We start from the raw sequence: 11,534 nt of genomic DNA, 5'->3' as shown, positions 1-11,534 counted from the left end.
GTGAATTAGAGAATCAAGCCAAAAAACGTAGTTCTGATTGGTGGGGGTGAGACCCCTTATATAGATGTTGGGAGTCCTTGAATTGGACTTGGTATAGGAGACTTGGTGGGCAAGTCTCATAATTAGAATGGACTTTGGAGTCCTAGATAGTAGGAAACTGATTCCTTATCCTTTTAGGTCCCCTTGAGGCTAATCTCCAAGGATTTATATCCTTATCGGGACTCTTTTCAACATCTGATTTGTCCCTTATTAATTAATTACGAAATTAATTAATAATCAGGGCTTTTGGGCCTTTTTTATTCCATCAGGCCTGATCTGGTCCATCAGGCTTAACCTTTCTGGTCTGAGTATCATATATCTTTTTATTGGGCCTAGCAGCCCACACCTTGCAGTATTTAATTATACTATCATAATTTATTTATCCCTATCAATTACTATTTTAAATGGTTAAATAATAAAATTTCTTAATTTTTCATCTCAAATTCATCTCAATTCGTAAGTTAGATCTTAAGAATTATATTTAGTTTAATAATTTTATATATGTTAAATTTAGTTGTATAAATATATATAATAGTTATATATGTATAATTAAAATAAATAAGTATTTAGCAAAAAAATAGTAAAATAATTACATATATTATTATTTAAATATAAAAATAATATTAAATTAGTTCCGATTAATGGTCTGATTAATCATTTTTAATTAATTTCTGATTATCCAATTCTTTTATCGACTAAGTTCAATTCCCGCTTTTTCCGACCGCGGTACGGGGAGATTAAAGAAATTACTAGTTTAATTTGTCCAATGAGGTGCCGGGAGATTAAAAAAATTACTAGTTTAATATGTCCATGGTTGAGCTGCATAGTAAATCCCCTGGTCAACCACTCACCTACATTCTACTAAAATTTAGAGCTGGAACTAGATTCTACTAGATGTCATTCTCCTGAACTGGTTTTACTTCCCCTACTTTTAAAGGTACATGCTGTGTTCATTCTATATCTGTGTAGATAACTATAAATATGTGTAACAGATTCAGTTGAGATTCATCTATTCATACTTGTGTAGCTCCTATGTTTGATACTTCAGATTGGAATACTATTACTTGCTCTTAACAACCATTATCCACATACTGTTTAAGTATTGTGTCATCTCCCTTTCTTTTTGTATGATGTAACTTTAATTAATTAGGTACATACACACTGCAGTTTGTAAGTTAAGTGTTTTAAGTTCATAATTTATGCACCAATTTTTTCTTGCTTTATCTAAGGGTTAATAGGCTAAAACATAATTAAACTGACCCCTAACTTGTAGTTAGGTAACTGAATTCAAAAAACTTGCAATCGACTAACTGCAGTCTGCAAGTTAGGGGTCAGTTTGATTATGTTTTAGCCTATTAACCCCTTTATCTAATCTTTTCTCTATGCAAGTTGTAATTGGTTTATACTTATATTGTAGGCTTTATTTTATTTCTTTTGATTCCCCCCCCCACATTTCTTTATATGCTTAAGCAGCCAGTTTTGTTCATCTGTAAAGGCCATTAAATGTTAAGTAATTGAGAAGGTTTAACATCCAGATAAGCTGCTCATTTCTTTAAGTTTGTTAAAATAATTATGCACAGATGCATAGACATGAAGATTTTCTGCTGTTCGAGACCAAACCTCATCTTGGTGGCGCTACGGCCACCAGTGATGAGCTGACAAGCAACTATGACCTCGTTGAGAAAATGGAATACCTCTATGTTCAAGTTGTTGAAGCGAAAGATTTACCTTTGAAGGATGCTACAGGTTGTTATGTTGAAATTAACCTTGCAAACCATAAGGGCATAACTCGTCTCTCTGAGAACAAATCAAATCCAGAATGGTCCCAGGTTTTTGCCTTCTTAAAGGATCATGTTCAGGTTACAGTACTTGAGGCCGCTGTTAAGAGAAAGAAAGCTACGAAACAGGATTTCGTGGGTAGGGTGTTCTTTGACCTCAATGTGGTCCCTCCTGATACTCCTCTTGCCCCACAATGGTATAGATTAGAAGATGGGAAAGGGAACACTTTCAAGGGAGAGCTAATGTTAGCTGTTTGGTGGGGTACCCAAGCTGACAAAGCATTTGCTGAGGCATGGCATTCAGATGGTGCAACTTCTCGTCGCACAGAAGGTCTTGCAAGCATCGGCTCAAAGATATATCTCTCGCCCAAGCTTTGGTATCTTAGGGTTAATGTTATTGAAGCTGAGGGATTGATGGCCACCGGTAATACTTTTGTGAAAGCTATAGTTGGAAATCAAGCTTTGAAGACCAAAATTTGCACAATTAAATCAACTAATCCTTTGTGGAATGAAGACTTGATGTTTGTAGCAGCAGAACCATTTGAAGATCCCTTAGTTTTGAGTGTGCGAGATAGAGTTGCACCCGACAAGGATGAAGTTTTAGGGCGGTGTGCTATTCCTTTACAGTATGTGGACAAGAGGTTAGATTATAAAACCCCGACTTCAAAATGGTACAATCTTGAGAAGAATTCCATGATCACGGAGGGAGTGAAGGAGAATAAATTTGCCAGGCTTCATATGAGAATCTGTTTTGAAGGTGGATATCATGTTTTTGATGAATCTACCCACAACACTAGCGATTTTAGACCGACTGAAGAACAGTTGTGTAAATCCAGCGTTGGGGTACTTGAGGTGGGAATAATAAATGCTCAGAATTTGTTACCAATGAAAATAATAGATGGAAGGCCAACAACAGATGCGTACTGTGTTGCCAAATATGGTCAGAAGTGGTTCCGAACAAGGACAATCGCTGATAGTTTTACGCCCAGGTGGAATGAGCAGTACTCGTGGGAGGTGTTTGACCCTTGCACAGTGATAACTATTGGAGTGTTTGATAACTGTCTTTATTCTGGCGGTGCGAAGGATTCAAGAATAGGAAAGGTTAGGATTCGCCTCTCAACCCTGGAAACCGAAAGGGTTTATACACATTCATATCCAATTTTGGTTTTACAGCCATCTGGTGTTAAGAAGATGGGTGAAATTCATTTGGCTCTAAGATTTACTTCTTGTTCTTTACTGAATATGATTCATGTGTATTCACAGCCACAATTGCCTAAAATGCATTACGATTATCCACTTACTATAAAACAGATTGATATTATGAAGCATCACGCCATTCAGATTGTCTCAAGGAAGCTAAGTTGTGTCGAACCACCTCTGAGAAAAGAGGTGGTAGAGTTTATACTGGAAGATGATTTTTCCATGTGGAGTTTGAGAAAAAGTAAAGCAAACTTTTTTAGAATTATGGGAGTTCTGAGTGGATTGTTTGCGGCTGGTAGATGGTTTGAAGAGATTTGCAATTGGAAAAATCCCAGAACCACAATTCTGATTCACATATTATTCTTGACATGGGTATTATATCCGGTACTAATTCTCCCGACCATTTTCCTCTACCTTTTCTTGATTGGAGTTTCATGCTATAGATGGAGGCCCATGCATCCTCCTCACTTGGATACTCGCCTCTCTCAAGCTGAAATTGTACATCCTGATGAACTGAACGAAGAATTTGATACATTTCCTACTTCAGGTTCTAGCGAACTTGTTAGGATGAGATATGATCGTTTGAGAAGTATTGCAAACAGAATAGTGCTTGTGGTTGGTGACTTGGCAACTTATGGGGAGAGGCTGCAGTCTTTGCTAAGCTGGAGAGATCCTAGAGCTACAGCACTGATTTTAATGTTCTGTCTGATTGCTGCTATTGTTCTCTATGTTGCTCCTTTCCAAGTGGCGCTTTTAACAGTATTTTACGTGTTAAGACATCCGAGGTTGCGACACAAGCGTCCTATTTTCCCTTACACGCTGCTTAATTTTCTCAGGAGATTGCCATCAAAAAGAGAAATCATGTTGTAAGCAATGGTCCTGTTGTCCCATACTTGCTGCTTGATTTTCTTGGGAGACTGCCGGCAAGAAATGACTGCATTTCATATGCACTGATACATTTGTTCCTTATTTGTTTCTCAAATAACTAGTGAAATTGCCAGCAAGGTTCAGTTCCAGGAAATATTGGGGAACGGATTAAAGCAAATATCATTCTACGAGTTGCTCTTCATAGTAAGGTGTGTGTGTCTATAAATATACATCTCTTTTGAAACTAGCTAGTAGTTGCTGACTTTTTCAGAACTCTGCAACAACAAATTGTTTGATGAAGAGATGTATGATGTATCAGCACATTTATCATATTATTCATCAGAATTGAAATGTTTTCTCTTGCATCATCTCTGATCTCGCAAACAGCACATTTTGATATTTTGCAAACTACAGGTATCGATAAATTTTACTTAGTTTGGATTGTAATATTATACCATTTTGCAGCTTTGTGTCTGGTTTAATATATAGGAAATCTCGGTGAATATAAGATGCTAAATTAAAAAGTACAAGGAAACAATTGTAATTATTCTCGATCAAAATACTTGGAGCTTGTTTGGGGTATTTAACCAACGGAAAGGAAATCAATTGAGATTATTTATTTTATTGAAAATGTCAGTCTTTCCCTTTTTAGTTTAAAGGTTAACCTAAAAGCCCTCTAACCTCATTCTCCTGGTTTCCCTTTCTTCATTCTTTTTTTAGGTTTGCAATTTATTTATTAAAGATACTCATATACTTGTAAAGCTATTTATAGTGCGTTGCCTTGTTTTACAAATCACCCTCTTAAGTTCAATTTCCTTCACTAGCTTCATAATGTTTTTAAATGTGAACTTCAGGGGTTTAAGCCAAGATATGTGTTACATTCACAAAAGCATTAACAACTTGAGCATTTACAAATAATACATTAAAATTCAAATTACAAGACTATTGCAGAACGCAACTTCACCATGATAACAATCAGATCCTTGAACATTCTTCTGTGAATCTTATACCTCAAGGTGTTAATATGTCCGTATCACTCCATCTGTTTCTGTTACTCTGTAAACTCCTTGTAATTCCCTCCCTATTGTTGAAGCTCAATCAAACCGAGTGGCCCCTTGGGCTCTCCAAAAACTGTACTAAATATATGTCTATGGCATTCATGACAGAAGTAGAAATAGGTGAAATGGCCGTGATGAAATAGCTTATGCACAATGGCTCCTGGTAAAACTCGCCCCACAAAATCAACTATTGAAGGTGGGACAACCTTATCATCCATCCCCTGATCAACATTATAAACATTGAATTATAACATGAAAAGAAGGATACCATGGATAAGTACAAGAAGCAACAAGTATTTCATACATATCATTTTTAAGAGTTGAGACTACACTGACCTGCCATATATGAATTGGGCCAAGCAGGCCAGTCATTTCTTCTTCAGCTTGACTGTACTTTGACTTGAGCCAAAGGAGAAAACCTTTACCTTTGTCATTCTTTTGTGTATTTAGGTTTACTAGGCTAAAACCCCAACTCGAAACTTGCAACACAGCTTCCTCCACCATTGGTTTTGCATTTCCTTGGCGAACTGATTCCTCCACATCCCGTTTCCAGAATTCTTGAAACATTTCTCCCTCTATAAAAGCTTTATCCTAGAGAAAGAACACATTTCTCAATAAAAATCGACAAATACCTCAAGCTTTGGGAAGTCGATCATTCAGCATATGAACCTCGATATTCTGTTGCTACACATAATAACATTACAAATATCTTCTTTAATTTATGTTATTACTGCACTTCTTTTGTTTTTGAAACCCATGTTATTAGTGCACTTCTTCTCTCAACAACATAATGAATATAAAATGATTAAATACTTAGCAGGGAAAGCTATAGGTGGTTTTTGTCTCACCTTCTTTCCAAGTGATAATGATAGCCATTTTTCTCTTGGAGTTACTTTCGCAGACATGGAGCTTTTATGATAAAAGTAAGGCAGGAATCTAGGAAATCTTCTGCCTAGAAAGTACATAAATTTCCTTCTATAACTCCAGTTATTCCAGGTTCTACTTCTCTCTTCTTTGGTCATGCCTGGTTCATAGGGACTAATCATTGGAGAAACCATGAAGACACCTGCATAATTGGTCACGGATGGAGCAGGAAAAGTTCCCAACATGATTTCAGAAGGAGCTACAAACATCAAAATAATTTTCTACTATAATCTGTTGGGTGACCTTTGGCTCTGATAGCACGTGTTGTGCCGCGAGCCATCAATAACTCCACAATAGTATGCTATTGTCCGTTTTTGGCCAAGTCAGCACGGATTTGTTTTGGCCAGATGCCAAAAACCTCATACTAATGGAGTTAATTGACTGCCTTATATACAAGTCAATTATCTATGTTCTACTCGATGTGGTACTTGGGTTGCACCACCCAACAATCCTCCCCTCAACATAATACAGAATCACCGGAAAGTACGGTATTAGTAGATAGCTCTGTTTCTGGTTCAGCTATAAAGTAAATAACATAATAGCTCACGACATTAGCAATGAATTAATGCATGCAACTTAATCATATTGCTGCATTACAAAGAAATTTGGCATGGCACTGGTGCTAATTAAAACTCGGGCTCTAAGACATGTATCCATCTACACCTTAACCAAAACTCATCTGTATCCTTGTTTATATAATATTACAACAATTCATTTAGCTGAGAGGTTTCTTATGCTATGAACGTAGAACATTCTTTTCGTTTAAAACGATATTGCATTTCACATTTTAGATAATATGATTAACACATTAACCTAGTTGATTTCCGAAGGAAATAGTTTCACTGAAGCTATGACTTATCTTCGAAAATCCATTGATAACATCGATTATATGAATATTGACACCGACAACAATTAAAAAAATATATATGTAAGGGGCATATATACCTGCAAGCCTATCAGGAATATATTTTAGTGCTGACCAAGCATGCATGCTTCCACTAGAGTATCCCAATACCCAAAACTTGTCAGTAACACCCATATTATATGACAATTGCAGCATATCTTCCGCTGATGATTTAAGATTCCTGTTGGGATGAGGATCACTCTTGCCGAATCCGGGAAGATCATATGTTATCAAGCGAACACCAAACTCTTGCATCAGGGAACTTTTAATGCCAGGTATTCCTAAGTGTAGAAATGTAATAGATGAGATATCAACTACTACTAGAAGTATATATGCCACAAACCAATAGAAGAAGGCATTTCTTATAAGAATTTAATAGTACGATATTAGTACCTGCAAGACGAGATGAGAAAAAAGCATGTGGAGCAATTATGGAGAATCTAGCCTTTTCAGCTGAAACGCCTTGCTCCTGATAAGCAAGGTGTCTACCATCAGGTAAGAGCACATGAGTCGAATTAGGAGGATGTATAAAAGGCTTAATCATCAATGGACTAGAATCGCCCTCGCGTTTTACATATATTGCTGCATGTTAAGTGATGAAATTAGATATCTGAATATCATATAATTAAAAATAAACCATTAATCTATAATCATTTTGAAACATTTCGAATATATTTAACAAGTATGAGGTAGCCAAATTTCGTAGCTTAACTTGTACAGATAAGAAATACCTCTATCAGACCCTTGGTAACCAAACACAAGTAATTTCCAAATGCAAACAAAATTGTACAGGTATAAGAGTACGAAGAGAAAGATTTCAGATGTAAAATCAACCTCCAGCACTTCAACTTTGTTACCTTCTGACTGGTTGTTTGCTCATGATAATTTATAAGTTATGCAACTGAAATTTGCCACAAGTATAGTTCCCGAGTTCCACGAAGAGAACAATTGGTGTTAACATCCCTACAGGGTCTGTTACATTTTAGGAAAGCAATGGCATTCAACAGTCCTAGAGGGCTTTATAAGCTCAGTCAAACAGTCCCGTACTATGCTATATCAGCAATTCACCCTCCAAAACTTCTGCTGCTGGTTGGTAATACATATTTTTTCGCATTTACCCTTCTAGTATAGGTCACTCAACTTTATCATTGTAAAAAGACAGAGCTCTTGAAAGTAATACAGAAAGTCTTATCAACGAGCATTTACACATGAAGCAATAATGCAACACAAATGTTTGTGATGATAGAATCTTATAAAATAGAAGGAAAGTGGCGTTTAAAGTTTTGAAAGCAAATCAAATTCAAATACTAAGCAGCAATATTTTCTGATTCTAAATCCTGATGCACAAATAACGACCGCGTATCATATCTCTGGTATGCTACTGGACCACAATACCAGAATGATAACTTACTTAGCTACTGCACTTTGTAATGGTTGTGGTTTATGTGGACGTGGCTGTGTAGTTCAGTTTCTCAACTCTGAATATCTTTAAAAACTACTTTAAAAGGCTTTGGAACTGACATCACTACATACTTCTTGTGCTCATGTTTAATGTACAAGTCTTTTAGGAAGAAAATTTCCCAGCAAAATTAAGAAAACGATTGTACCCAACATTCCTAAAGATCCTGTTTGTTTGGATAAGTTGATGAAGTTATAAGGCACTTATCAGCTATAAGCCAAACCCCAAACAGGCTCCTTGCATTCTATATTCAGTAAGGCATCTAATTAAACAAATGGGGGGTGTGAGGACTCGAACCTGAGTTCTTCCCTAAACCGGGCTCCGATACCATGTTAAGTCATCACTCTAAAACCTTAAGGTGTCAGAGGAAGGCCCCAACAACACTTTATACCACAACAAATATTATTTAACAGCTACAACATTTATCATTGCTGGTATAACTATATTACTTCAAACTAAAGCTTCTGATGTCGTTCACTCCGTTATTCATCATCTAAAAGATGTTTTTCAAGCTCTTACCGGGGTATAGAGATTCTTATCAGGGAGCATCCACTTATTAAGTGAACCATGTTCATATTACTATACAGTCTGATAATATATATAGAATTAGCATTCACAATTGCAACTAGAAGCCAAACTCTAAGACTAATTAACAATGTTGGAGAAGAGGGTCATTGTCATTCAAAATTCCGAGACAGGATTAATGAAGGACATATCAGACACTCTCATATTCTCAATAACTTGATTTATTTTCTTTCTTAAGGCTAGGGCCAAACGTGAAGTTATACAATAACTTGGATATTCAAGGTCAACTCACACATTAATAACAGACACTTGAGGTGAAAGCACAAAACTACACAAACACAACTAATTTACCACACTTAATATAAGTTAAGAACTTATAAAAACACAAAAGGCCACGTTCATACAAGTTACTGAAAATAGACTCAAACAAATATTGGAAATTACCTGCAAGTGCAAAAAACATAAGAAAGAAAACTTATTGTCCTAACTGGCCAACAACATCCAAATTCTGACTAACAAGATCTTTAACACATTTCCTCAGATCCACACTTATCTCCTTAAATCCGATAACAAAACAACTAATTTTACCACCATTCCGGATACCCGGTACAATTAGTAACATAATATACTCTTTGATACGGTACCATGATCCTTAGTAGTAGTTCATAGACACTGCAATTCATCTATAATACTATATTAGCTTCTTGCCTCGCATTGTACGTGCAACGAATTGTACAGGGAAATGAGTTTCGAATATAGTATATGATTCAATTAACCTCTAAAACCTCAAGGTTTTAGGTGAACTTTTTACTTAACATGGTACCAGCTCAACTTGGGGAGGTCTTCGGTTCTAGGCTAAAACCTTCTCACCCCCAATTATTTAAATTTAATTGTTTGTTTGTCTTTCTACAGTAGTCTGCTCGTACGGGTGAGGAGAGTGTTGCATATATGATCCAATTAAAGTCTACTTGACACCTTAAATAACATAAGATCATGGGGAATTGATTAGTTGACAATACCAACTGCAAATCATATACCTTGCTAAAAATATTAGAAATCAAAATAGCCAAAATTTACCTGCAAGACCGAGAAACATAAAAAACAAAACCACTTGCCACAACTTGCTGAAAAAATTATAATTCTGTTTCACCACATCCTTAACGCATTTCCTGAGATCAACACTTATCTCCTTAAATCCAATAACAACATCCACGGCGAAAGACGGACGACTAGGCTGGCCAGTGTGAGTGAGTGGAGGATGACTAGGCACATTAGTGTTGACTAGTGGTAGCTGCGGAGCACGGTTTAGTAAAGGGGGAGGTACAAGAGTTGTAGTAGCAGTGTTGACTAGTGGCGGCTGCAGAGCAGGAGTTTGTAAACGGGGAGGTCTAGCAGGGGTATTGTAACCAGACCTTTCGGGGGGTCGAATAGTGTCGATACCTTGTTGATACATGTTGCTGTCTGAATGGTGTTGCAGATATCTGTTTAGTTGCTCAACTATGTAGTCATGATAGTTGTCAAAACCTAACTGATGATCACTTACATACTCACTTTCTGCTATATTCATGTTTGTACAGATCTGTGGCCGAGTAAAGTTACATATCAATCCTGCTTCCTCCTGTACTTTCACTTGTTCCTACAGGGTAGCTTAAGCTACTTACTACTGTCGTGATGAAAGTCTTCGGTTACCGTAGCTGACTAACTTCCAGTTCACCGCGGCTCGTTTTGATCCTTAATTGATCTCTTTTTAGTCATACCCCGCGTCCCCAAATACATCCCAGTTTTAATTGGTTGAACCTGTATTAGATCAAGTCTAATGTATAACTACAGTTGATTTTACACCAAAATTAAAAAACAAATGTGAAATACATGGCTATACTTATTATGTTGGTTGGGTTGGTCTTATATTTAGAATCAGAGTATATTTTTCACATCATTGAATAATTATAAATGAAACTAGTATATAATTTATGCGATTCACGATTATTTTTTTAAATTATAATTTTAATATATTGCTGGTGAAATTTGAATCTTATACGCATTGAATAATAATTTTTAAGATTTATATCTTACTAGTCTCAACAATTTGATCTAACGGCTTCGTTCCATGACCAGAGAATCAACAAATAAATTTTAGATGTTTCATATTTAAATATAATAGTATAGATGTATGTTAGTTTGCATTAAATGAAATTTGGGAGAGAGGGGCAAAATTTTACCGAATTAAAAAATATTTGGTTGTAAATAAAACCAACATTAGGTTAAAATCCTATTTTAGTATCAAAATATATATTTTAATCTCAAATTATATCAAAAATTATAGTTATTTTAACTTTAATGCTGGACTTGCTCTTATTTTTATCTGAATAGTTTATACTAGGATTTGAAAGCTGTTTTGGAGATAATTTTAACTCTAGCATTCCTCTTTTTTTAACAAACAATTTTATCGAGAAAATGTATGTACGAATCAGACAATTAAGGGTATAAAAAATTGCTAACAAATTTAAACTAAAATGAAAGGATTTTTGAGTAAAGAGTGAACAGGACGAAGGGATTGCGGAATGAAGTTTGTAAGGAAAATGGTTAAGAAAAGATCATGAAACCTTGCTAAATGAAAGAATGGAAATCAGTAATTAGGGAAGAAAATCAAAGAAACTAGTTGATTAATTTATTTTAATATATAATAGTACTATATTACCGACTGTAACTGTAGTTGATTTCTGAATTAGAAGTACGAAATAATATAAATAAAATGTCACAATATAATTTAATTAACAAAA

At 35.6% G+C, this 11,534-nt stretch overlaps 2 protein-coding genes across 2 annotated transcripts; one reads left to right on the top strand and one right to left on the bottom strand.

The window, feature by feature from the left end:
• The first annotated feature begins 836 nt into the window (after window positions 1-836).
• Window positions 837-4,249, top strand: LOC141692557 (FT-interacting protein 3-like). The gene is made up of 2 exons (XM_074497429.1): window positions 837-976; window positions 1,620-4,249. The coding sequence occupies exon 2, from the start codon at window positions 1,620-1,622 to the stop codon at window positions 3,885-3,887; it is 2,268 nt and encodes a 755-aa protein (XP_074353530.1). The 5' UTR covers window positions 837-976; the 3' UTR covers window positions 3,888-4,249.
• Window positions 4,250-4,772: 523 nt separating this feature from the next.
• On the bottom strand, window positions 4,773-10,557 carry LOC141692558 (uncharacterized). The gene is made up of 6 exons (XM_074497430.1): window positions 9,832-10,557; window positions 7,164-7,352; window positions 6,812-7,051; window positions 5,791-6,008; window positions 5,279-5,533; window positions 4,773-5,163 (listed from the first exon to the last, which is right to left on the bottom strand). Exons 1-6 carry the CDS (start codon window positions 10,319-10,321, stop codon window positions 4,966-4,968), a joined length of 1,590 nt encoding a protein of 529 aa, XP_074353531.1. The 5' UTR covers window positions 10,322-10,557; the 3' UTR covers window positions 4,773-4,965.
• Between the last annotated feature and the right edge of the window lie 977 nt (window positions 10,558-11,534).

This window comes from Apium graveolens, chromosome 10, assembly GCF_009905375.1.
Source record: "Apium graveolens cultivar Ventura chromosome 10, ASM990537v1, whole genome shotgun sequence".
Lineage (NCBI taxonomy): Eukaryota > Viridiplantae > Streptophyta > Magnoliopsida > Apiales > Apiaceae > Apium > Apium graveolens.
This window is presented reverse-complemented; position numbering and strand designations above follow the sequence as displayed.

Excerpts from the sequence above, each read along its gene's own strand:
- LOC141692557 (XM_074497429.1), top strand. The coding sequence starts at position 1,620 with ATGCATAGACATGAAGATTTTCTGCTGTTCGAGACCAAACCTCATCTT.
- LOC141692558 (XM_074497430.1), bottom strand. The coding sequence starts at position 10,321 with ATGAATATAGCAGAAAGTGAGTATGTAAGTGATCATCAGTTAGGTTTT. Across the intron at positions 6,009-6,811 it reads TATTCCTGATAGGCTTGCAG|GTGTCTTCATGGTTTCTCCA; the intron begins GTATATATGCCC and ends CCAATTATGCAG. Across the intron at positions 5,534-5,790 it reads CATTATCACTTGGAAAGAAG|GATAAAGCTTTTATAGAGGG; the intron begins GTGAGACAAAAA and ends TTCTTTCTCTAG.